Source organism: Crocodylus siamensis, chromosome 7, assembly GCF_052110815.1.
Source record: "Crocodylus siamensis isolate JL-2025a chromosome 7, ASM5211081v1, whole genome shotgun sequence".
Classification (NCBI taxonomy): Eukaryota; Metazoa; Chordata; order Crocodylia; family Crocodylidae; genus Crocodylus; species Crocodylus siamensis.
This window is the reverse complement of record NC_143401.1, coordinates 55,348,511-55,375,155: the sequence shown is the minus strand read 5'-3', so window position 1 is coordinate 55,375,155 and position 26,645 is coordinate 55,348,511. Positions and strand designations below refer to the sequence as shown.

Genomic DNA, 26,645 nt, shown 5'->3' with positions numbered 1-26,645 from the left:
GCCCCCACCGCCCCGGCCCGGCCCGGCCCGGCCCCGCCCTCCCGGCCGCGCGGCTCCCCCCACTCCGGGCCCGGGGGCGGGGCCCCGGCCTGCATGGGCCCTGCAGCCCGGCTCCCAGCGGCGGCAGCAGTAAGTGCCCCGGCCGGGGCGGGGGACAGCACGCGCGGTGGCGGGGTGGGAGCGGGCCGGGCCCCCACCCGGCGCGGGAGGCCCGAGCACGGCCCGGCCCGGCAGTGCGAGGTGCTCCCTGCGCCTCTGCCCTGAGGCCGCAGGACCAGGTGCAGGTGTCGGTCCCTCCCGGCCCGGTCCTGATCCCCGCGCTCAGCTTCCCCTCTTTTTGCCCGATCAAAATGCTAGAGCAGGTCCTGTGTGGCAAAGCCCCCGCAAGCCTCTGCGTTGAACCTCTGCGCGCCTGTTTGCCACCCGCCGGGTTTCCTGGTGGCGCCCCGGGAGGTGCTGATGTTGCGGGGTCCCCTGGCAGGGGTCTGGGCCCCCTGGCTGCGGCAGCCGGGTGGGAATCGCGGCTTTGGAGGGCTTCCTCTAGCAGGCCGGAAACGCCTGCTGGGTGTTGCTGTGCTTTCTGAGATAGTCCGGTGAGATGGTGGGAGCCTTGCTATTGCTTTTAATGCAGGCATCATCTTTTTTTCCTTCCCTCTGAAAGTGGCGCTTCATTCAGAAGATGGTGAAGACAGATTTCAACACAGTGCTAATTCCCTGTACAAACCAGCATCTCCTCAAGAAGAGGAGCCTTTGCTGGAAGAGCTGCCAGGGAACAGATACAGTAGGCCAAAGCCTAGTGATCGCTTCAACATTGCCTACATTATTTTCTTCATCCTGGGCACTGGCTCTCTGCTGCCTTGGAACTTTTTCATCACGGCAAAACAATACTGGATGTACAAACTACAGAACTGCTCGGGCCAGGCCGCAGAGGGGCAGGGAATCTCTGATCTCCGTGTGAGTATGACGGCTTCTCTCTAACACTGGTCTCAGTCATCGAGTTGAACATGACTGGGATCACGTGATTGTGTTTTAATTGTAGTGATGACAAACAGGAGTACTAGACACTGGGGCTGAGGAAGCTGGCTTCTGCTTTCAGGTTAAGTGACAGTTTTATTCTCTAGAATGGGATTAAGACTCACCCAGAATTTGGGAGGAGCAATAGCTGCTCCTCAGAACTAGCTGTTTTCATTATAAAGCAGATGTCTTCCCTTTCTCTCCTCTGGCCTGTCCTCGCAGTAGAAAAGTGAATCTCCCTGGAATTTTGCAAATTGCATCTTTTGAGATTGTTCATTGGGGAACAAAGAAAAGCTTTCGAGTTGTGGTCTAAAAATGTTCTGAATATCCTTTATGAAAAGTTTTCTTATTTTTACAGAAAATTTCTATTTCAAGATATCCTTCTCTAATAAGGCCTAGTAATATAATCTCTGTGCACAGCTACAGGTGCATAGTGTAGATTCAGTTCCCAGTATGGTTTTACTGGTGTTAGCAAAATAGACTGTATGCCATAGGAAAGTGGTTTTCAACCTTTTGGCCCTGTAGGTGAGGTGGGTGGCACGGAGTGTGTGTGTGGACTGGATCAAGTCATCTGTAGGCCAGATAAGGACCTGGGGTTTAGCACCACCTCCTGTGCTCCAGGATTAGGTCCCAGGGTCTGACACCCCTCCCTCCCCACATGCTAGGATTGGGCCCTGAGGACTGGTGCCACCCCCACCCGGCTCTGCATGCTGGGATTGGATGCTGGATCCAGTGTGCAGGGCTGTGGGCTCCCCATGATTTCAGTAGCTTGGCACTGGGGATGTAGTTCCACTGCTCTCCTGCTGCTAAATTTCCAGTCCCATTGGGAGCCCCGCAGTTCTAAAGAAATGGCCCTGCAGTGTGGATCTGGCCGCTCAGCTGGAGGTTGAGCACCACTGCCATAGACTAACTATCCTCCTATAACTATTTTCAGACCTTTCAATTTTTTAAGGTGCAGAATTATTGCAAAACAGCTGTCATGTAATTTTGATTGTTGTCTTGATTCCAGTAAAATACACTTTAAGCCTTAACTCTATGTCTCTTCTCTTTTTTTTTTTCAAACTATGTCCTTTAATCATAAATATCTCTTAACTAAACAGAGTTGACTAGGTGCTCCACTGGGCATCCAAAAGCTCACATCACAAATTCAAATAGCTGGTGACATTTGTTGGAATGGGAGTTAGACACTTTATTGCTCCATTTCCCCCTCAAAGTGAACTTTCATTCCTCTGTAGTTTCCTTATATGATGCCTTCCAAAGGACAGTTCAGTCCATAATCAAATCCAACTCTAATGATACTATATTCAGGTACCATTATTTGTTTCAGTATATGGACCCTCGTCAATAGTTGCTGCTTCTGAGCCTAGTTTCCTTGTGGAGATGTGTGGCATGTGCATGTGTACAACTGACCTCTCCCTGCTTTGGTCCAAGAAACCAATTCTCACAAGTAACATCCCATTCTCAGATATAAGCTTGCTGGCCATTCTGTTAGATTAGAGTAGAGGTTGTCAGGGGTACTTGGAAAGGGGCTATAGGGTACGTGCAGGCAGGTAGGGATGGAGCGCTGCCACCCACCACCCCATGCCGCCACTTCCTAGCAGCAGGCCTGAAGTGGGGGTTGGGGTGGGGGGGGAGTGAGGACAGTGGCTCCCCTCTGTAGGCTACACAGGCACCAGCTCGATGCAGCAGAAGGGAGGTTGCGTAAAGCAGCTGCTGTTGCATCCACCACCCTGCACTGCTGCTGTCGCTGTGTGCAAGGCCAGACTCCACATCCAGCCCCACCCCCCTCTGTGTCTGGTTACCACCACCTACCGCACTCCACAGCCGGCCACCACTGCTACCCCGTGTCCATCCATCTTGTCATTGTCCCGTCTTACCCCCCCCCCCGCACTTCACCAGAAGTGTATCCAGAAGGGATACACTCCTTAAAATAATGGTTGAAAACCCTTGGATAAAGAGAATGCATGGAAAGATGATTTGTGGTGTCAGAGAACCATAGCGAAAGTAATGCTGAGCTTGAGAAAAGAGACATAGTGGAATTAAAGAGTAAAGTTCTTGCTCCTCCTAAATTGCAGAATTGCATATTCTGGTGGCGACCTCATTCCTGCCACAAAATAATACCACTTCTGTTTTAATTTGGAAGCATCCCTGCAGTAGCGGCCTTAGGGGAGAGCAAACCAAGTGACTGCCTAGGGCCCCACACTTTAGGGGAGCCAATTTTTTTTGGGGGGGGTGAAGCTTTTCCAAGGAAGTGGCTTTATTTCCATTTTAACACTCGACTAGTTATCTAATTCCCCCAAAGAGTATTAAAAAGATCCACAATGCAACTGTGGTGGGTTAATATTTACCTGAGTACCTACCTCTAAGGGTTCCCAAATGACTGTCTTGCCTAGGGCCCCAACAACCCTAAGGCTACCACTGATCTCTGTAAAAGGCATTGGTTGCATGGGAGGGGAACCAAACTCTGGTGAAAGCAGTTTCTGTTAAATGTAGCAGTTTCATTGTTAGATATGCATATCTTCAGTATGCCAAAGTTAGCCAGGCCCTCTGCCTTTCTCAGCTGAACTTCATCAGATAAAATTACCAGCTGCACTGAATTGGAGTTGGGAGGTGGATTTTGTGGAAGTTGATACACTGTATAACTTCTGGTCATACTCAAAATAGACACTTGATTGTTAGTTTGGTTATATTGCGTGTTTTACTGTGCACAGTGTCTGTCTGCTTTGCCAGAGGCAAGTTAAACAGTATAGCTCTGCTGAGAGGCGTTGTACCTGTTTTCAGCATCTCCCCTGTATGTATCTGGTGATGAAGCATGTACATTAGAGGCAAAAGAAGTCACAACAGCAGGATTCAGCAAGTGCCAATCACAGCAGGGCTTTTGTGAAGCAAAGCTTTTTCTAGAGCATGTCATTTAGAATTCTGCAGGACATCTACAAAGCTTTACATCTTTTTCTTCCAAATGCTGTCAGGTGTATCTGTAATACCTGCTGCAGGAGTAACCGTCTGGCTTTTGGAAGACAAGATGAGAAACTTGTCACCTCTAAATTCATGGTCTAAGCAGTCAGAAGCAACCTTGCCAATGGAAGAGGTAGACTAATTGTTTCTGTGTTTCACACACAATTTCTTCTCTCATTTTTTTGTGTCTTCTAGTTTTTATTGGATTCTTGATTTTTCTTGCCTCTTTTCCGTGCCCCACCCCCCCAGCTCCTTGGTTAAACACAAACACACCTGTTTTCACAGGCACATCCAGTAAAATCATTTGCTTATGTAAAAGAATACTGCTTTTAGTGTTTTTTCCCAAATCCTGTATTAGCAAGAAAAGCATCCCTGGGACAGAGCATTCCTGATTCAGTATGAATGTCCCCTTAGTCCACCTATTGTACTATGACTTGGAACAGTTTGGGAACTCTTAGAATGAATGTATTCTGCCTTTACATGAGTCCTTCAAATAGAAAATTCATTTCTATCTGTACTCTAGCCTTGCTGTCTATCTCTAATTGTCTTTCAGGCATAATGATTTACATGCTTTCCATCCCAGGGGGGCACAAAGCACAACACAGACTTAAGAAACAGAAGTAAAAATTATGCATTGGGATTCCCATACATTGGGTGGTAAAAATCCCTACATTTAAATTTAAGTTGTTGCACATTGTATGCATAAGAATCCTGTGCACCAGTTTGAAAGGTATTATAAACCTCCTTCTTCAAAGATGTTGAAAGCATGTGGGAAATTTGAGTTGGTCAGACTATGACAGAAGGCTGAAATTTGGCCAGATTATTGAATTACCATCCCCAGGACTTTAAATTCTGTCTATAAGGTGTTGTCATGTCAAATAAAGATTGACATATCAGAAGCCAAATGTGGGGACAAAGACAAGTTAAAATGGAAACTATCAGCAACATAAATAACTTTGGGGCTTGCTGTACTGATTATAGTATACCTTGCATTTTTCTCCTTTTAAGAACTTTCTTGTTTGAATTTCAGGGAAGCTACCACAGAATATGAAGTGATCCGAGATAACTTAAATGTGAAAAAAAACCTATTACTTCTATCCAGCCTCTTCCTTACCCAAGCAATTAAAACCTTAATCTAGACTTTCTTCATATCCTGCCAAACCCTTCCCCTCTGCCTCTCCCCTCTGACTCACCTCATCCCATCCTAAACCTCATAAAGCACAGCTGCTGAGATCATCTTCCCTAGCCATTGCTCTGAATGTTTCATCCCCGTCCCTTTCTTCAGGTCACTGTGTTATGTATCTTCCTGTTTTCCATCATATCACTCATTCATTCACACGTCTCACTTTTTAACTTTTGAGGCTCTTCTCAGTTTTGCTTTTCCATGTCTTTATCCCAATGGTATGCTTGCTTCTGTAGTGCCGATTTTGAATGCTCATGTCATGCTTTCATGCATGGATTATTCTTGTTAAATTGATTATGAAGTCACTGCCCACTTGAAAATGCACTATTTCCATGTGGCCTAATGTTGGCTAGGCTGTGGGGCAGTTGGGAGTGGAACCGTGAATCTTCATATTGTTCAAAATCATCCTACTGTACGTTTACCTAGTTTGTGTAAATGCTTGTTGTAATTAGTCTTATCCAAACCACTTCTCTCACTTCCTGTTGCCTTCTCTGCAGTTGTTAAATGTCTTTGTTTCAAATTTAAGCCCTCATTCCACATGATCTGTGCGCCAGAGACCTCCTTGATGTCAGTGAAAAGCTATGATGACATAAGCTTACTACAATCAGATCCAAAAATAACACCAGCGTTTGTGCCATAGTTTCCCCATGGTGGCACCCTCATTCTCAGATCCGTTTACTTTAAAGGACTCTATGCCTGCTTCTTATTGAAAAAGGACAGAGGGGAGAAAATACTGCCATTTTTTAGCAGAGGGAAGCACTCATATAATTTCAATGGGGAAGGGAGGCGTCATACCAATACCTGCATTATGCAGATAAAGTAATGCTCCTGTAAATGAGATTGCAGGATCAGAGGCCTTGGTTGGTAAACTCTCTGGGGCAGGGACTGGTTCTTGCTATGTACAAGTATGACATCTAGAACACTGGGCTCAGGCATATCAGCTTGCATTTTTCTAAGCAGAATTCCATTCCTTTATCTTCTCTCCATGCTTCTGATCTACAGGTCCTCTTGTAGTTCCTCTCCTTGGCGGTATTTGTGTCGTCTCCCAATTCAGCGTCACGTGAATTTCATCAGTGTGCTCCTTAACATGCCTTGATACTTCTGTTAATTACTCATTATGTTAAGAAAAAAATAGATCTAACTTGATCCCTCAGGTACCTCAGTGTATACCTCTTCCCAACTTGACGCACATCTGTTTAATAATTACCCTTTGACTGTAGTCACCTAACCAGGTTTCATTTCACATGACAGATGCTATTTGAGCCAAGCCAAATGATTTTTTGAAGTGAAATGCATATTGTTATATGTTGCTTCTACTTCCCTTTATTTGCTCCAGAGTTGGCTACTATTTTCCCACATTGGGCTCTAGCACTTGCAGCAATTTTTGAGGGAAAAGAGCCTGAAAGAGCTTGCATAAGTGAGACATTTTAGAAAGCAGGAGAAACACTGCACAGAATTTTTCACCTAAATATGGAATCTGCTTTGGAATACTCACCCTTTTGTATTGCCTGTCTTCCTTTTTGGGGTAGGATAACATTTCTCCTAAACCATTTCACCTTCTTTGCTACTTTCTAAAACAAGGTTCATCATCTGGCTTTCCCGAGAGAACTGCCAGTCTCAGTTGAAATGACTGTCTCTCCTAACAATAACTTAGTCTGAATGAGAGGCACTTTGTGGCAAGCCCAAATGCCCTGGTTATCAACAAAACAGATACAACACAGGCAAAAGCAGCACAAACTTCCACAATCTGTACCCCTCCTTAACATCAGATTTTTTCCCTTGGGTCAGAGGAACCAGCACTTGAGGGCAATCCACACTGTGCAGTCCTGGAATAATAACATTCCATCTATCTTTGGGTCATAGGAAAGTAGGGTTGGAAGGAACCTCATAGGGTCATCTAGTCCAGCCCCCCGCTCGAGGCAGGATCATCCCTGACTAAACTGTCCCAACCATTTGTCTAACGTACTTTCAAAAGTTTCCGAGCATGGACGTTTCACAGCTTCTTCAAGTAGCCTGTTCCAATTCCTGACCACCCTTGTAGTTAAAAAGTTTCTCCTAATCTCCAGCCTAAATTTCCCCTGCTGTAGCTTCAGGCCATTGTCCCTAGTTCTGTTCCCTACAGCTACAGAGAAAAGCCCATCTCCATCCCCTGTAATCTCCCTTCAGGTATTTGAAGACTGTTATCAAATCCACTCCCCTCAGGCTTCATATCTTCATTAATAACCCTAGTTCTCTCAGCCTTTCTTCATAAATCTTGCTACTCAGATTCACAGAAGTTTAGGGCTGGAAGGGACCTCATGGTCCAGCCCCCTTGCACTGGGGGGAAAAGATCGCTGGGGTCAAATAACCCCAACAAGGTGTGTGCATCTAGTCTCCTTTTGAAGATGCCCCTGATCATTTTTGTTGCTCTGTGCTGGGCTCTTTCCATACTCGCCACAATCTCCTTGAAGTGTAGGACCCAAAACTGGACATAGTACTCCAGGTGAGGCCTCACCAATGCTGAATAGAGTGGAAGAATTATTTCCATTGATATGCAAGTGACACTGCTGTTAATACAACGGAGGGTACTGCTGGCCTTTATTGTAACAACAACATACTGTTGGCTTGTATTCAGCTTATGGTCCACTGCAGCTCCCAGGTCCTTCTCTGCATTACTGCCATCTAGCTAGTTGTTCCCCAGTTTGTATTTGTGTCTGCAGTTATTCTGTCCCAGGTACAGGACTTTGCACTTATCCTGCCTGTAGGACATGTCTCTTAACAGATCCAGGTTCTGTGGGAGGGAGGTCTCCACCTTATGGAAGCATGAGCCAGGATTTTCAAAGCTTAGTTGCCCTAAATTGGATTTCTAACGTTGCATCTAGGCACTATACCCCTCTATCTTTGCCTGTGAAGGAGCAATTTGGGGTTTAGGTTTTTGTTTTGTTTTTTTATTGGATATCTGCACATTAGAAAACATCCTGAAATCACCAAGTCCATTACACATGCCTTTAAATAGTCCTGAGTTGGAGTATTTGGTCACTCTTCCCAAGGGAATTAAAATGGTAACTTTAAGGTTCTTGTTGCTTGCTTATTTAAATTTCTGCCCAGTGTCATTCATAGCATCCTCAGTAAGGTTCTCTGCGGAGGCTTCCTTGCCAGCAGAAGATACTGTTATAGAGACCCCTTTTTGGAGAGCTATTTTTCTGGAAAGCAAGGAGGCCATGGGAGGGAAAAGCGAGTTTTTTGTTTTTTTTTCATTAAACTTTGGCTTTCTTGTGGGAAGTAAATGAGAAAATGCTCACATTTTATTCCTAAAAACTGTTTCATGGCAGTTTTAAGGATCTCACTGTGTCCCTAATTGGAGAGACACTGCCACTGCTTAATCTGAAGATTGGAATTTTTATTTTTTCTTGGTTTGTCCTTTTCCATGTAGAATTTGAGAGTGCTATCCTCACCCTTCTGTATTCCATGGCATAGTGGTATTTGTTTTACTTCCTTGACAGTGTACCAACATTGAAGTTCACATCCTACCTAAAGGCATTAAAATATTGGCATAAGAAAACGCTCCATTTTTGGAACATCTTTGCAGTGGAAAAATGGGATTCAAGCCTGCAGAAATTCAGTCCATTTGGGACCACAGGAACATGAAGCATCCTGCTTCTTCTGCAGCAAATATTCTGCCTTTCCAGTGGAATATGAACCTGTTCTTTGATAATTGGGATAGCAATCAGCTTCATCCTCCGCTAAGTCAACCTGAGTGTTAACATATACAGTCCAAATCTAGTTTCCAGAGAAGGAAGCACTGTCATTAGTTTTAGTCGGCTATGGTCCTGCAGTGATGAGAAGTTCTCTCTGGGATAACAAGGGGTTACTGTCTTTTCACCCTGGGACTTCAGAGGCACTTGGGTGCTGCAGTGATTGGTATTCTGGAAATGCCAATAAGTAAATAAATTACTATCCAGTCACTTGGTACTGGCTCTCCTCAAATTCAACCCCAAATCCTGTGTGCTCATTCTTGCAGCACTTCAAGATGTATTGCAGCAATTTATGGGACTCTTTTGACATCAGAAGGGGACCATTTGTAAAATGGTTGAGTGAATCTACCTCAGCAGAAGCCCATGTAAAAGGAAGGGGAGCAAATGTGCTACCCCACAACAGTGGTTGGTGACCTTTTCGGCATTACAACTTTCATGACAAACAGTGATGCTAAACTTTAAAAGTGGCAGAAAAATACTTCAGTCTGTTCTAATGGAAATCTAGGTTGTGGCTTTTAGATAAATTTCATTTTAGCTTTAAAAAACTCCTTGCATGGTAAACATTTCAGTACCTTAGGCTCACTAATTAACAAAGCCCTGGAGATCAGGATGATGTGCTCCATCATAGTTAGCTAGAAGCTCATGGATGACCGACTTATTTATGTGGGTGAGGTTTCTATGTATTCTTATGCAAACGGAAATAACTAGGGTCAGATGACTGCAATATAGTTGCTGATGGCTAGATAACCACACAGCAGGAGGGGTTGGAAACTAATTTGAACACAGAGTGGGGTTTTGAAAAGCTCTGGAATAATTTAGGGCACAGGTCCCATTTATCTGGGCACCTAATTGATTTCCAGGGGGACAAATGAATGGGCTTGTTGCTTCTCAGTCACTTTCAAAAATACCACTTGAAGAGAATTTTACTGCCTGTGAAAAGTGCTAGCTTTCCAGACCTGCAAAACAAAATCCTGTCTGCAGAACAGGTGGTGTGTGGTTGACAGCAATGTAGACTTCCCATGGTGCCCCCAACTCTGTGCCCTCTTCATGACTCAGAAGAAATATCTTTAGGTATGGAAATAGTAGTCCAGTCTCCTGGGCCATTCTGTTCTTGCACTGCTTCTGTTACTATAAGGGATGATGCTGTGTATTTTCTCATGCTGTAGACACTTATTAACTATGATCTTTGATGGAGACCACCAGACTTGCTCCACTGAATCTACCACCAGTCCTGAAATCCACAGTAATCTGCACTACAGACCTGAAGCCTTAACATTTAATCTATTTTATACATAGGATGTGGCCCTTAACAGCTCCAAGGGAAGGGGGATTGTCCTTATGGATACACGGGGCCAGGATTTTCAAAACCTGGTTGCCTCAAATTAGACTTTGTATCTAGGTACCTGATTCTCAGGAACACTAAGAACACAGCATCCCCTTTGGTTACTCTTGAGATGCAATAAAGAAAGTCATGTCCATTGAATTACAAGACACCAGAATTATGGGCTGGAGCTGAGCCAGTGACCCAGAGATAAAAGGTTCTGTATTATATTAGTGTAGTGTGCTGTTAATTGTAGTGCTTTGCATCTGAGGATTTCAAAGCACAAAGAGAAATAAGGCTATTGTTTTCCCTGTTTTATAGACAAAAGGGCTGCGGCAAAGGAAGTTAAATGACATGCTCAGAGATTACTGGGAGAAATGGGAGTAGCCCTTCCTTGACTCCTGTCCTGAGCTTTAACCAAGCCATTCATGATATTTATTGTGTTGTCCTTTTCTATGTTTAAAGCTGAAAGGACTCTGCTTCTGGTCACTCTGAATCGTCCTGTGAGGCAAATGGCATGGGGTTGACTCCCCTGCTGCAGGATCTTAGAGCATTGTCTGCTTTGGAGCTGTACTGCCCAGCCATTTTGGAGCAGGTAGGGGGTGCTACCCCCATAGAGTGATCAGGAGCAGAACTCTAGTATCAAAAGATGCGCTTGCAACTGCAAAGTATTCTTGGCTCCAACCTGCTCACTGCTGCTAATTTCATGCCCTGTGATCCAGGTAACGCTCTAGTGCCTTGAGCTGCCACCCTGGGCCTGAATTGCTTTTCTAGCCCAGCAGGAGCCCAGCTGCCTCTGCTGCTGAGTTTAGGCTATAGCTGAATAAAATCTACTTTGCAAAAGCATCTTGGCAGAGTCTGCTGAAGCCAGTGACTAATTTGCTACTGTGATGTTTAGGGTTTTTTTTCTAAAGTACCCAGTATGCTGCTTGAATAATATTACATATACGCAGCGATCACAGTATTGTGTTTGAAGATGCTTCAGTTAATATTGGGTCGTCCCCTCCATTTATAAACCTCAGTTTTTATGGATTCAGAATGCCAATGATGGAACTCCTTCTGGGTTGATGCATAGTACATGGGAGATTGGATGAGAGGCATTTTATTTTCCTCCCCCCTTCTGTAAATGTGATTGAAATCAGCCCAGCTGGCCACTTGGCATTCTCATTTCATTTGGAGAAGAAAAAGCTTGTTTTGTGCTGCATACGTAGTCATTACATCACAGTGTAGAGAGGTGATAGTTCCTCTCTCTGTGTTTCTGCTGAAACTATGCCTGGAATATCACATATAGCTCAGACAGAGCAAAACTCAAGAGTTCAGAAACAAATAATTGGGAGGCTTCTGAGAAAAGCATAAGAACTAAGTGCATACAGAGTAATTGTAAAATACTAAGAGGGAAGATAATTTGGGGACTAAAAAGAAGTCTGCAAATATGAAATCTATGAAATATAGGAAGGGTGTAAACTTTAAGTATGGAGAAAATTTATTATTTGATATGGAGGAAGTGATTTTAGGTGGAATCAACAAGATGAAATTCAGTAAAGGAAGATATTGGGCTAATGCTGGGACATGGAAACTGAGAGTTTTATAACAGCAAAGTTTAAAAGTCTAGGAAATAGTCCTCAGTGGAAAGTCATGTAAGCTCCATCCTTGAAGATATTTAAAGCTAAGCTGAGCAGCACACTAGCAAACATTCTGTGAAGAGAAGTCCAAGGACTAGATGACATAAAGCTGTAGGTCTTTTCTTTCTCTGACTTATATGATGCTAAAATTTACTGTAGTATACTATCAGGTTTACAGGAGCATGATCAACTTAAACAGCTCAGTTTTGCTAATAATGCACATCAGATTATTCCAAGTGCAACCACTTTAAGAATACAGTTCATAATACTTGCTGATGTCTATACCATGCTTGTTTTTCTTGTCTCATTTGACACAAACAACAGCAAGAAAGTCATTTTCAAGTTTCAGTGCATAGGACTTTATCCAGTGGGCCATAAAACTTTTAAAAGTGACTGAGTCAGATTCCTAGTAGCTTAGATACCTTTGAAAAAATGTTTACTGAGGGTGTGTTTTAATTTAAAGCAAATGAGCACTTCCTTGCAGTGTTAAATACCAACTTTTTTTCTTGAATTTTTAAAAAATGTGTAAACATTTCTGTTGGTCTGAAGATATTTGAAGGTCTGTTTCCACAAAATTTAATCTGGGCATGATTATTTTTGGTGACAGTAAAAGCCTCTGAAATAATTCTGTGATCAAGAATCTGACTTTTAACAACTGAGTTTACATTGTGCTTTTTAGTTGTACTGTCTTTTATTGCATTCTTTTTCCCCCCACAGCTTTGTATGTCTGGATAGTAGATGCACATATTTGTCTGTTTGGGTATGTAGGAACTTTTATGCCTGATGATTAGATTCTTTGTTACTTTATACTAAAAATCTTAACTGGGAAGGATAACTGATTCACAAAGGTTTTAAATAGGCAGAAATAAGGAACATTGCAGGTAAAGAGAAAGCATGCCAAATGTCTTCTAATTCCTGTCACCATACTTTTGCACAGGTAACAATGGGTTACATAACCATTACCCATGTATACAATATACTTGCACATAAAATGGCCTACATATCAGTCTGCCTAATAGCTGAGGCACCAAAGCTAGCACAAATAAAGCAATCATTCTCCATTCTAAATAGAGGAAAATAAAGATATCTGCGTATTTAACAGCATAATAATACATAAAATGAATTCTGAATATAAATGCTGGTCTGTGATGTTGGTGCAAAATGATTGCCTTCACTATAGTTATTGTTTTCTGTGTCCCTCATTTGACAGCAGAGCCCCATGTGACCTTTGCATAAGCCATCTTTGTGAATATTGACTGAAATTTCAATCATGCTTGTCAGATGATAAATGAGCACATAGAGTAAATGTACGTTAGTATTCTAGTTTTTGTCCCTTTCGTATATGCTGTGTGTATGCACGCTTAGGTTCTGAGTACCTGGTTCTGAGCTCCAGATTTCTTCTTACATTGTTGACTGGAAGGTCCAAATGAGTGCAAGGAAGAGGAGGAAGGCTTGAATAACCATTGCAAATTTTGTTTTGGTCGTTATATAATGACGACAATGTTTTATGGGTGGGTAAAGGTGAGACATTGGGGGTCTTAAAGTCTTAGATCTAAGATTTTTCATTGTAGGTCTAAGATGAAACAGAAAATCTGTTTCCAAACAAAATCTGTTTTGGAACCTGGATTAGTTTCTCTTGCTTCCATCACATCACATGTTGGGTGTTATCCAGCCCCCTCTCCAACCTTCCCCTTGAAGCTGAGACACTACACCTTGTATTTAATGCTTATTGGGCAGAAAACAGAGGGGAATTCTGCCCCATCAGGAGCACAGTTCCAAGCTAGAACCAGGGACAGCAAGCAGCCTTCTTACTGATCCACACACCCTCTAACTGTTCTCTTCCTCTTGGCCCCACATCTCTCACTCATGGCTGCCCAGGAGACCTGTTTCAAGGGCCTCCTCCCTGGTGAGGGATCTGGATAATGCCTATCCTGTAGTCTGATGGTTAGAGCACTGTGCTAGGAAGCAGGAGAAGTAGAGTCAAACCTTTCCTGAGTGAGGGGGACCTAAAACTTGAGTCTCCGAAGGAGAAATATGTTTAAGAGGTTGAAGACCTCGGACACTATGGTAATGTAGGCTGTATAAGTACATTGGATAAATGTCAGACTACTGCTGAGATGGATGTATGTCCTGTCTCTGGGGGTCAGTGTGGATAGGTGCTATTCTGCTGGCAGTAACCATCTTCTGATATAATGGCAAACAAATATTCTTTGGTGTTGAGAGAAAAATAGGTATGTACATAGCATAGTTTTTGCTGAAGATACTAAGGGCTCAGATAATGAAGGAGTCCCTCTGCTTTAGGAAAAGGGAGAAGAAAGAATGGGAAAGCAGAGGTCCTGCTGGAATCATAAAAAGTGTTTAATGGGGTATCATTGTTAGCAGCTCAAATATTACTGTACTGCAATGGGAATGTAGGAGTTCTCACACTGTATCAGACTGGTGGTCCATCTAATCCTGTGACTTGTTGCTGACTGTAGTCTGTGCCAGATGTTTTAGCTGAAGATGCAAGAAGGTCTGTTGTAAATATGGGGATAAATGACCCTATGGAAATTTCCTCCTAATCTGCAGCAGGTTGAGGTTGTCTTAAGCCCTGAAGCATAAAGGTTTTTATCTTTTCCAAAATCTTTAATTTTTTTTGTTTATTCCTATAACTGGTTATTCGTGCTATCCATGTACATTTCTCATCATTTTCTGAATTCCAAAGTTCTCGGCCTCGGTGGTGTTTTGTAGCTGTGAGTTCCAAGGGCTCATGGTATGTTATGTGAAAAAATGTTTTTCTTTTTTTGTTTCAATTTGCCACCTGCCAACTTCACAGACTGTCCCCGTGCTTTTCTAATTTAAGAAGTGAAAAGAAGTTTCCAATTTACTGTCACTGTGCAACTTACCAGTTTATAAAATGTTTTATAACATACACTAGGGTAGAAAGAGGCCAGAATGTGTTTGGTAGATGAATTTCACACAGTCGTAGAAAAAATGGAGGGGATTTTTTTGCAAATCACAAACTTTGTTGGCAGCAAAAAGTAATGAGGTAGGGGGTTTGTACCACAGCAGCCAGTGTCTGGCCCACTACTGTTTGGAATGCAGGGTCTGGCCTGGCCACTACGGACTTGGTTTGGATGCACAGTAGCTTGGCAATCACTTGAGTTGTTCTGGAGTTAGCCAGTCTGGATTAAAGACCATAAATGGGTTTATTGCTTCTGTTCTCTTTCAGCCATTGGTAAAACTCTCCCTTGATCAGCAAGAAAAAAATACAGAACCACTCTCCTGTTTCCTGACTTGCTGTTTCACTTACTGGTTGTTGATATTTGTGAATAAGTTTCCACATGGCCCATTCCATAGTAAGGTTATTATGGCTCCAAAGATGTGAATTTGGTTCTGACTTTGAATTTGTGCCAAAACCTATCCCATTGACCAGGCTATAAATGGGTACCTGTCATTTGGGCTGGAGAGTCAAAGGCAACTGGATGTCACTCCGTCATGTGCCATTGGCTGCAGAAACTGGTGTGTACTCCCCATACTAGCCCAGTGGGCCCCAAGTCTTTTTACTTGCAATATATATTCCCAGTAGCCTAGAAATAATTTGGGGTAGCCAAAAGAGTCATTATGTAAAACGAGCAACGCAAGTATAGTAGCAGTAAATTTGGCAACTTGTTCCTCAAAGTCTGTAATGCTTTTTGCAGTCTTATGTTGCTAAGGTGGCTGGCAGCTTGATTGGCTTGTGGTAGTAGTAGCAGGCTTCTGGAGTAACTCGTTTCCTCTCATTTCTGATTTTGCTTTTAAACTCCTTTCACACTTTTTGCAGGACTTTTTTGAAAGTTACATTTCCATTGCTTCGACTGTGCCTTCAGTACTTTGCCTGATTGGAAACTTCCTGCTAGTCAACAGGTAAGTACTGTTATATTTCCCGTCTAGAATGCATTAACTGCTACCATTTCAAGGCTCACCTGCTGCCCTTGCAGCCCACATTACTCCACTCCTTTCTCTAGTCTTCCTTGTTAGCACAGCAGTAGGCTCTAAGACAAGCTGAAACACCTGACGGGGAAATGCATGTAACTAGAGAAAAAATGTTAGCTAAACTTCTTAAGGAATAGACTTGCGCCATTGTTTTTTCTCCACTCTGAAGCTCATTCAAGACCCATTGTTAGGGATTAGGGCAGGCATAAATACACTTTCTGTGCACAAACTCCTACCTATATATATTCTCCTGTGTGTGATGCTGGTAGTTTTTCAGATAAATAAAATCCTATCAAAGGTCCTATACAATACAAAGTCCCTTCTTAAATTTCTTGTAACATCTGTGTTCTAAATTCTACTCAGTTTGTACATGAGGTCCAGGAATCAGTAATTAAGATACATGATGGATTTATGTGTTTAGTTTTTTTTCTACAAGTAGATAGTTCTATAATAGTAATTATACCTATTGCAAGTTAGCCATTGCATAAAATTCCCTGTATGCAAACAAAGTTCAGTGAAAGCAGCAGTATAACAGTAGATGGGTGAGTGAGGCACAAGTCCTGGGTGCTGCCTAAGGAAGAGGATACCAGAGCTAGCAGGGCACCACACTCTCTTGTCCGCCATCTGTCTCCTCCTACCTTCCCTGCAGTGGCTCTTGTTCCAGCGGCAAAGGGCCGAGCGGCCAGTCTCGCTGCCGTGGGAGAAGTCATCTTTTGTTGCTGCTGAACATTAGTGTTTTTCTGGATGCTCAACACGTCTGCAGCCAAAAAGGGAAGTAACATTGCCCCTCCTTCCTCTACCTCACACGCATAGCAGCAGCCAACCTCTGCACTGTGTGCTATCACTGCCCAGGGTGCAGAACTGACCAGTTACACCTCTGAGTGAGTGAAAGGCTTCAGCTCGTTAGACAAGCTGGTCTATGTCCTTCTCTTACTACTTGGAGGATGAACTACTAATAGTCTCTCAGATCATGCTTTTCCAGGATCTGCCTGTATGGTAAACTGGCATGTAAATATTTTTTGTATGTCAAGTGAATTGCAAACAGGATTCAAGGGAAGGGAGTGGGAATGAATGCTCCTGTTGAATCCATTGACTAGTTTGCCCCCCGTCAGCAGAATCTGAGACACACTGGGAAGGCTTCTCCACCCACCAGGAGAAAATCTTTCGAAAGGAACTACAGCACTGCACATGCATTGACTCCCCGCTGACTGGCAACTATAGTTCTCTTTTCCATACCTGTGGTGTTTGCCTGTGTGCCAATCCCTTTTATCTGCCTTATTCTTCAAGTTCTAGCCACTGAAGTAAGAATGGATATTAGCCTGAAGATGATCCATATCAGTGCACAAAGGCAGGAGGTGAGAAAGTGTGCGTGCCTAGCATACTTCATGCAGACTGAGTGGGTACTATAATGTTCACGTTAATGCCATAGTAGCTAGTAGTGAAGTGCTGAATTCCTAGCAGAGATAACAACTGTGTACCTATATTTATAAATGGCATGCAAACAGGGAAAGGGAAGAAGGCAAAGGAGATCTTGAGAAAATAGCTCCTGTTTTTCTTGTGCATTCTCTCTTCTGCAAATGGATCCCTCTCACTGAACTATTATATATTTAATGCGTTATGCTTAACTGTAGCATCTATCTTCTGTATATTTCATAGTCTTCTGACTAGCATGGCTACAATCAATAAGTGCTTTATTATGTTAAATTTTCAACATCATAAATACTCATGAGGCAGATTTACATTATGAAGACTTCTGAGCAAATTGGTTTCCCGTGGTTTAAATATCATGCAGGAGAGCTGATGGCTAGTATATGCTCCACCCTCATTAACACCCTCAGTGTTTTTGTGAGCTAGGCATTATGACTGATCTAAAATGGTGGCATTTAAGGGATTATGAAAGATTTTTCTTGTGCATCCTTTGGGGAATGCCACAGTGCTCTTCCTCCTTGCTTAGAGATTATAAATGTTATACTTTAATTGCTTAAAAAGAAAGTCCTTCATGCACAAAACCCACATTTCTCACTGTTCATTCTTGTCCCAGACATAAGTCAATAAGGCTGCAGTGTTTTTAACTTGGATAGCTGTGTGGCAAAATGAACCTTATCTGTGTTCCTTAGAAAATTTGCCTAGCAGGGAATAGGCTTGTCTGTAATACAGGAAGTTATTCTCAAATTGCTATTCCTGACTAGTTGTTCTGGATTAACTATTCCAGTTTATATTTGGATACTCTTATTCCAGAATCAAGGGCTTTGTTTTGGTTTAATTGTAATCACAGCAGATTGAGCTAAACCAGAAGAAGGCACCCTCATTTCAGAATCATCCACATATGGAGTTAATCTAGAATAGCCATTCCACTTTAAATTTATATTTTATTTTATTCCAGATTAACCTTCATATGGAGACAAGTCCTACATTTTAGACCAAGAGGAGACAAGTCCTACATTTTAGACCAAGAGGAGAAAGGGAATGTATTTCACTGTTTCATCTTAGATTTTAGTTACTAGCTTAGCTTTCCTTTTCCTTGTTTTCTCCTTCACCCCCTTCTGCCCTGAAGGTGAGCCGATAAAGTCTTGTGTGTCTGTAATAAGTAACCTTCCTGTTCAGGCAACTAATTATCTTGTAGTGACAAGCATGTGATTGCTTTTGCCCAGCCTGCCGTATTCCCCAAGCAGACTTTTATCGCTGTTGTTGTTGCTGCATGTTGTTCTTGTGATGGGAATATCTTCTGATTTCTGCTAGAAATAGATATTTACAGCTTGGTTGGGTGTATAGACTTGCGGAGTGGAACAAGCTCTGATGTCAGCTGTGGAAATCATAAACTTGATATCAAAACACCATTTTAAAAAATTGTTATTTTTATTTGCCTTATTTTTCTTTGGTCCTTCCCAGCCCAGAAGAATTAGTTCACAGCAGCTTCTATTTTGACTCCATCTCTCTAGCCACTGGGCTTCCTCCTTTTCATTCTTATATTATTTCCCAGTTGACTATCATTTCAGCAACCTGCCTTAATCAGAGACTTACCAGGCTGTTGCTCATGTTTCCAAAGAGACTGTAGTCAGCCCTCAAGTTCTTATGTTGTGGTAGGGCATCAGCTTGAGGTTATATTCTCAAAGTCAGAGCTACACCCTTACAGACTGCATTTCAGCAGTGGTCAGTACCAGCACATGGCACCTGTCAGCTGCCTTAGAGTGGAGCTTGGGTTCTGAGGACTATTTAAAGCTTTTGAAATCAGAATTTGAAATGCTTGGATGGAAAGGGCTACAGAAACGCAAGGTTACAACATGTAATCGATTTTTATTTATTTATTTATTTTGTACTGGATTTGTTTTGGTGATGTTGAGGCTTTTAAAGATGAGATACTTAGGATGTAGTAGAACACTGCCAGTCTGTAAGAACTGTAGGGAGAGGAAGGGATGGTCTACTATTGTCTGTTTACTGGGTCTGTCTTATACTCTGTAGCTTTATAGCATTTAGTACAATAAGGAATTAGAGACTCTACCTGCTGGTCTAATAGAAGTAATAATAGCCAGATTTGGGGAATAAATTAGATGATGGCTTATTTTAGCAACACCTTCCCCCCCACCACCCCAAAAAAAATTAAAATCCTGTCTTAAACCATTATATTTTTTTCTTTAGGGTGTCTGCTACTGTCCGCATTCTCTCTTCCTTGGCTGTCATGCTGACTGTGTTCTTGGTGATCACCGTGCTGGTAAAAGTGGACACTTCTACCTGGACAGAGTTTTTTTTTGCCATAACCATAATTTGTGTGGTTATCATCAGCGCTGCCTCAACCATCTTCACGAGCAGCCTCTTTGGCCTGAGTGGTTGCTTCCCCATGAAGAATTCACAGGCCTTGATATCAGGTTAATTTCCCTTTGCTATCCAAAATGAAAGGGATAATAGTAAGTAAAGGATTTGCTCTGGCAATGAGACACTGCCCCGATGCTGTTTTCTGCAGTCCAGAGGAGCTTGGAATCTGCGTAGACGGGGTGTGGGACCCATGCTTTGCATCTTGGGGCACATAGCAGAGGGTTTTGCTATATCTTGCATTTAATCATGTGGTGATGAGTTCTGTGCATTGGCTGAGATAACAAAACCTTTTTCTTTTTAGAAACAATATCCATAGGCTGAAATAAAAGGAAGTTGCCAAGCAGGAAATGTGGCCAGTCACATGAACCTTACTCTTTAGTTTCTGTAGATATTTGAAAACTCCCATACTCTTATATTATGATGCAGTTGTTTTTTTCAAAACAGACAACGAAAAGTCCAACCCTTTGTTATATGTAGCCTATGGGTGAATTTTTCCTAAAGCAATCAGTCACAGAATTGTAAAGTTGATCGGTATAAGAAGAAGAATATCCCTTATTTCCACATTTGTTTCTATCTCAGGAAATATTAAATTTGGCATCGTTTCTTTTTTATATTCAGCATTAACATTCATTTCCATAACTGATGAGGGACACATTTTGAGTCATGAATGATGAGGTCCCTGGAGGTTTGGATGATGCTGATAACACTGCAAATGTACTGGAGAGTAGGTGAGAGAGAAACAAGGGAGGAAGAGATGAATACAGTAACTTTAGATACAGCCAGGCATGTATTAATTAGTTTGTCTTAAAGATCACTGTATATTTTATCCATATGCATGCATGGTGCTGGTAGCCTCAATCCATATTTGGGGTGGTGAAAGGAAGAGACCATCAAATGCCCAGTACTAAGAAACATGGGTTATAATTAACCACCTGTTTGGAATTAGCCAAATAGAAAAACTGTGTTAAGAATTCCAGCATAGGAGGGGCCTCACAGGAATATATAGTTGTGCACCCCTTCTAGATGGTGACAAAGGCTAGATGGAAAGCAAGGCTCCTGTTTCACGGTATAACTGTTAGGCAGCAAGTTGTTCTGATCCAATGAGTGATGTGCAGAATAACATGGGAGCATAGGTGATGTGACAAATGCTTTCCATCAGTTTTGTCTTTTGAGGCTGGAACGGTAGGTTTGCTGGCCTTTCAGTGCTAGGAGACCTAGGTTACCAGCTGGCTGGCTGAGAGAACAATAGGAGAGTTTAGACGATAGGTCTAAATTAAAATGTTTTTTCTTTTTTTCCATCCCAGAACTACAACACAGCATGCAGCAATAGGCACTCATTGCATCAGGAGAGCTGGATTAGAAAGCACCCAGTATTTGTAGGCGAGAACAGAAATACACTGATGAAGCTGTGTGAGAGATCTTGAAGGGCACCTACCAAGCCTGAGACTGGGTCAAGCCAGTCCATAGCTCAATTCCAAGAACATTGAAACTTGCCCACACATATCAATTAAAAGCATTTTCTGAAATTCCTTGGTGCAAGCCTATCATCCTCATCTCTCTATTTCCTTTCCTTCTCTCTTGGCTGTGGAGCTGCTTTCTACCCAATGCCTGGCTGATTGAGCATAGACTGGAGTTTTATTACAGTCTTCTTTGACCTTGACTTCTTGCTTTCTTTTCCCCGATGTAGGCCAGGCCATGGGCGGGACAGTCTGTGCTGTGACATCAATAGTGGACCTGGCAGCTGCAGCTGATGTAACAGACAGTGCCTTGGTCTTCTTTGTGACAGCAGATGTCTTTATCTTGGTCTGCATTTTGATGTACTTGATTCTTCCCACATTGGAATACTCCAGGTAAGGCATACTAAGCTGCCAAACTCATCAGGTTTCACTTGATTTAAACTTTGGATGTCACATATTTTCCTTTGGTGGAGGCTGAGAGGTTGGGGTTTTTTTCTTAAAAAGATCTACAAAATGCATACTAGGTAATGTGCTGAGATGTGACAAGCCGGCTGTGAGAACTGGATTGAAAATGATGGTGCTAGGAGACCCACTTTCTCTTTGCGTTGGATCAAGTTAGACCCAGAAAGATCAGAGCCTGTACATGCTGCCAGTTTCTCCCAATGCCTGCCAGGCAACGGTCTTGTTTTGTGCCTTGTGACACCCACATTCTTCTTAGACTGCAGCAATTTAGCCTTCTCCCCGCAGGCTGAGAGGCCATCCACAGCACCGTCTGCTCTCTGTCCTGCTACTTGTGTTCAGTTTCTTTCCTGAGTCTGAACTTCCCAATTTGACATAAACCACAGACAGAAACTGTGGTATTGCCACAGACTGTGCTGAGTTTCTGAAAAGCTACCTTTGGCTTAGAGTAGGGAGAATGACCTGAAACCACACAGACAGCTCGAGGTGCTTAATAAGAATTGGTAGAGTTCACTCTTATTGGACTATAGCCTAGAAACAGTAGCACAACAGCCAAACAGATACCACCAATGACTTCTGTAGTAACCGAGGGAACACACCAATATTTTAGATCCCCAAACATCTGGATTCTTCAGGTTTAGTTGATTTGCTATATCTGACAAGCCCTGCTGTGAATAGTTGTATATCTCTGTGCATCAGTTGTTTCTTGCTTAATTATCAGGTACTGAGGTTAGAAGAAGAGAGTTTGCAAGTGTGAGAGTTATGAATAAATCCTTTCTCAGTAAGCAGCTGTAGTTAGAGGAACGGTTGAGAAAGCTCTGATCAGAGCAGAAACTGAACCTGTTTTAGGGTAAAACCTCAGAGTCCTTTTAAATGCAAAATGAAACACTGCAGGAAAAAAATGTTTGGGGTTTGAGTGGTTTCCCCTCCCATGCTTTCCATGATATGACTGACATTGGCCTGTATTTTGTAGGGAATGGGATGTTAGAAAGGAAGAGATGTTCTGTCCTTTTTACATCCTGAAGTGTTCAGAATTCATAGAAAGACACTGCTAGTACTGAGTGTCTGCATTCCTTTTCCCTTCCATCTCCTCCAGCATAGTCTGATAACAAGAACCCAAAGAGCTTGTGGATGTCACTTGTCCCTCCAGATGGGGCTAGGGATGTGTTTCTGACAGAGCTGAAAGGAAGTACAAGGCTTAATCTGTCGAGTTAGTCGCTGGGTTTCAACACACTTTCTTGTGCAGGTGATTTTCCTTCACCTTTCTCCTTTTTTATTCTGAGTCCAGCTGTCTTGGTTTACTAATAGCTTTCTTTCCTCTTTTTTCAGATACTACATGACGATCCAGACGGATAACACATACTCACCTAGTATATTTCCCAACAGCTCTTTAGGGGAAGAGAATGAGTCCCAAGGTATCAACAGCTCGTTTCCAACAAAAAGAGCCAGAGACAAAAACAGCCCTCCTCTGCATCTCATCCTGAAGAAGACTGCTGTCCTGGGATTCTGTCTCTTCTATGTTTTTTTCATCTCTATCATCATATTCCCTTCTGTCTCCTCCAACATAGAGTCTGTCAATAAGGACTCGGGGAGCTTGTGGACCAATAAGTACTTCATACCTCTTACCAGTTTCCTTTTGTATAATTTTGCTGACTGGTGTGGACGACAAATCACTGCCTGGATCCAGGCCCCTGGCCCAAAGAGCAAACTGCTGCCTATTCTGGTTTTCCTGAGGACCTTCTTACTCCCCCTATTCATACTATGCAACTATCAGCCTCGGACACATTTCAAAACAGTGTTCTTCAAGACCGATGTCTATCCAACTGTCTTCATTACACTTTTAGGACTCAGCAATGGTTACTTAGGTACTTTAGCTATCATTTATGGCCCAAAGATTATGCCAAAAGAGTTGGCAGAGGCAACGGGTGTGGTGATGACATTTTACTTAATGTTAGGGTTGGCAATGGGATCTGCCTTCTCAGCTCTTGTTGTCCATCTCATATAAAAGAGTACTGGCAGGATGAACAGTCCCCATTCTCTTTGTGTAATTGTCTTTGGAAATTTCCAAAGGGCAGAATATAGCTGTTTGACAAGTCCTATGTGCCTCAAGAAGGCAGGCACTCTGGCAAGTGTTAAAGAAAAGCCTTTAAAAAGACACCAGCTGCACAAGACTTTGGAACTTAGTTGTGCATTTCCATTTCCAGTGGGCTGGTGGGGTCCTGCTGCTCTGTGTGCACACTTTTAATGATTGTCTTTTTGTATCTAAGTAGTAGCAGAGAGAGTACCAAATTCTGATTAATCTCTTAGAAATCCTGGATTCTAAATATTTCTGCAAATCATCCTGTTGGTAGAATTAAAGTAGCCATTATTTTAGTGAGATGCTCTGAAGAAACAGTTAATAAACTGCATTTCCCAGAGCTGTGCCAAAATTATTGAGGACGCACAGGCAAGGAAGTAAACAAATAGCCCATGTTGAATTCAAGCAACTAAAAACTGAGGACAAGTATTAACATTTACAAGAAGACTGGACAGTGAAAAGTCATAAAATATGGACAGTATTCCTTTAAGCAGATATACCAGATTAGTAAATTATATGACTGAGGGCCAATGGACTTCTTATATCAGAAATGTAGAAGTGTGAGCTTGCTGTATGAGCTAGATTAAAGAACTGGGGCTGGGAGGACAGAGAGGGGAATTCTCATGCCTATTGTATATAATGGCCTAATGCTATTCAGTCACTGTGTTGAGGGTTTAAACCCCATTTCGTCTCAGCTTGCATTGCTGAAATTACAGGTGCGAACTTAGAATGATGTTAAGATGGTTTTTTTGTCATCAGCTGACAGCAGCTAATAACTACTGATTCAGGTGCTGGACTCTTAGCCTCTTGAAGGTAACCTCTTTAGTACTGCACTTCGAATACCTACGTTGGGATTTATAGACTCAAGGCTTCCAGCATATGTCTCAGCACTCTTCTGATGGGCTTTTAAACAAAAATTATGGCATAGTAGAAGAGACGGTGATAGGGAGTGAGTTGTGTATAATCTCTGGTGTTTCTTGGGGTCAAAATAGGAATGACCACTCAGCCACCCTGCCCCAATTTTACTGAGGGTGTTTCCCACTGCTTGACAAACAGCAGATTCAGGCCACCAAGCAGAGAGATGGAGAACCAGCTACTGTCCCCAGGGAATCTCTGAAGTTAGGACTCGAGGTTCAGGTCTAGTCAGGTGGAGCAGGTGAAATCTGTCTAATTAAGAAGCTCCTAAAAAGAGGTGACTTCCTAGCATGGAGAAGGACAGTAAGCATCTGCAGGGACTCTAGGCTCAAAAAGGACCCTGGTATGTCCTCTCTTTGACATGGGTCTGGGCAAGGTGGCACCAGGTACACTAACAGAGCCTACTGCCTCCCTCTGACATGGGTCTGTCATAGACCATTACTGTTTCTGAGTGTCTAGACACTAAGTTGCCAATAATGCTGGAGCTGAAATAATCATTTTAACAAAAGTCCTTCTGTGGTTTGTGAGAGAGCTTCCAAAGTAGGCGCAGGAAGTTAGCTCAGATGCCATTTATGATAAGTGAACGCTTCCTCTCCTGAGTTAGGTAGACACATAGTAAGGCTATGTTGTTTCCACTAACAATTGTTCCTCTTTTTCATACAACCTCTGACATAGAGGTTAGATGTTATACTTTGAAGCCCGTAATCCACAGAGCTATGATAGCTAATACTTTCAAAAGCTTCAGTAAACCCTGTAACATCCTATCAAACAACTTAAAAGGAAACTTTTGGAGGACTTTTTTTTATTTAAGTGACCTTATGCTGTAGTACCTCAACATCAGAAGGCGTTTCTGTGTGAACAGTTTCTCCTGTACAATGTATATAAAAACTGATTTGTTGTAGAATTACATACATCCAAAATCAAGTCTAATAAACAACTTTTAATATTCTGTATGTGTATGATGTTGAAATAAGCCTTTGTATTACTTTTGGAGGGAACTACAGAAATGTACAATATATAGCCATTATACACTTATTCTAAGAAACAAAACATGCAGAACTGTTGGGGAAAATATCCTGTCAATGAGACCTGCTAAACCAGGGCTGGGCAAAATGGCGAATCTTGGCTGGCAGCCCAACACCATTTCCCAGCCCCTGCTGCCTGCATCACTTGGGCTGGTTTCCATGGAGACCCCAACAGCAGCAGGGTCATGACAGGGCCAGGGTTTCCATGGAGACTGGCCCCAGCACTACTGTCAGTACCTGCAGCTGGCAGGAGCTGCTCCATTACTGGGCCTGGGATCTTGCTGTGGTAACAGCAACATGCGGGGCCGGCAGCTTGCAGTTCTGCCCTGGCTCCAGATCACGCTGTCACCGCTGCAAGACCCCAGACCCAGAGCAGCTTCTCACCCAGCTGCATGCCCTGCCAGTGCTGCAGGTACCGGTCTCCATGGAAACCCTGGCCTGGCTGTCAGAGCCCCACTGCTGCTGGGGTCTCCATGGAGATCAGCCACAGCAATGTGGGCAGGGACTGCTGGGAAATGGAGTCTGCTGTGGGCCTGATCCGGCCTGCGGGCTTGATCTTGCCCATCCCAGTGCTAAACTGTGAGGCAGGTTGTTCAGGAAGTAGGTGAGGAAGCCGTATTGTTAAGAGTCTTTCCAAACCAAGCATTAGCAGGAGGTCTAGTCCTTCTCTCTTCTGACACTCTTGAAGATTAGTGTCCTACATTGTGCTCTGCTAGATTTGGCTACCTGTCTTTTACTGGTAGTAGTACAGTAGACTGAATAATAGCTTTACCAATTATTTTTAAGCCTCCAGTGCTACGGTTTTACCTGTATCTCTGGATTGTTAATTCTGTTCATGTGATTGGATGTTAATTTTTTTCTCATACCTAGCCCAAGATTACCCAGTTAAAGAACTGAATTGCTGATAACACTTTCAGATATTTTTTAAGTGCTTCAGTATATGCTGAGGAGGAGAAAGTTCTATAAAGGTAGAAATTTATGGGAGGAGATATTTTATGTTTACTAAAATCCATAATGTGAAATATAAGATCAGTTAATTGAAGTAAACTGACTGTCAGGGAAGGAAAAAATTACCAAACTCCTCCGTATTAGATAAATGGGGCCTGTTGAAATGAAGAG

General features: G+C 42.7%; 1 protein-coding gene across 2 annotated transcripts; it reads left to right on the top strand.

Moving 5' to 3' along the window:
- Window positions 1-25,450, top strand: SLC29A3 (solute carrier family 29 member 3). Of its 2 annotated transcripts, none has more exons than XM_090057889.1 (6): window positions 1-129; window positions 662-954; window positions 15,632-15,714; window positions 19,420-19,646; window positions 21,281-21,443; window positions 22,839-25,450. In XM_090057889.1, coding segments are annotated over exons 1-6 (1,443 nt in total). In that variant the 5' UTR covers window positions 1-128; the 3' UTR covers window positions 23,515-25,450. The 2 variants fall into 2 exon arrangements, with proteins under 2 accessions (XP_089914015.1, XP_089914016.1); XM_090057890.1 differs by lacking the exon at window positions 1-129 and adding an exon at window positions 260-278.
- Window positions 25,451-26,645: the final 1,195 nt, after the last annotated feature.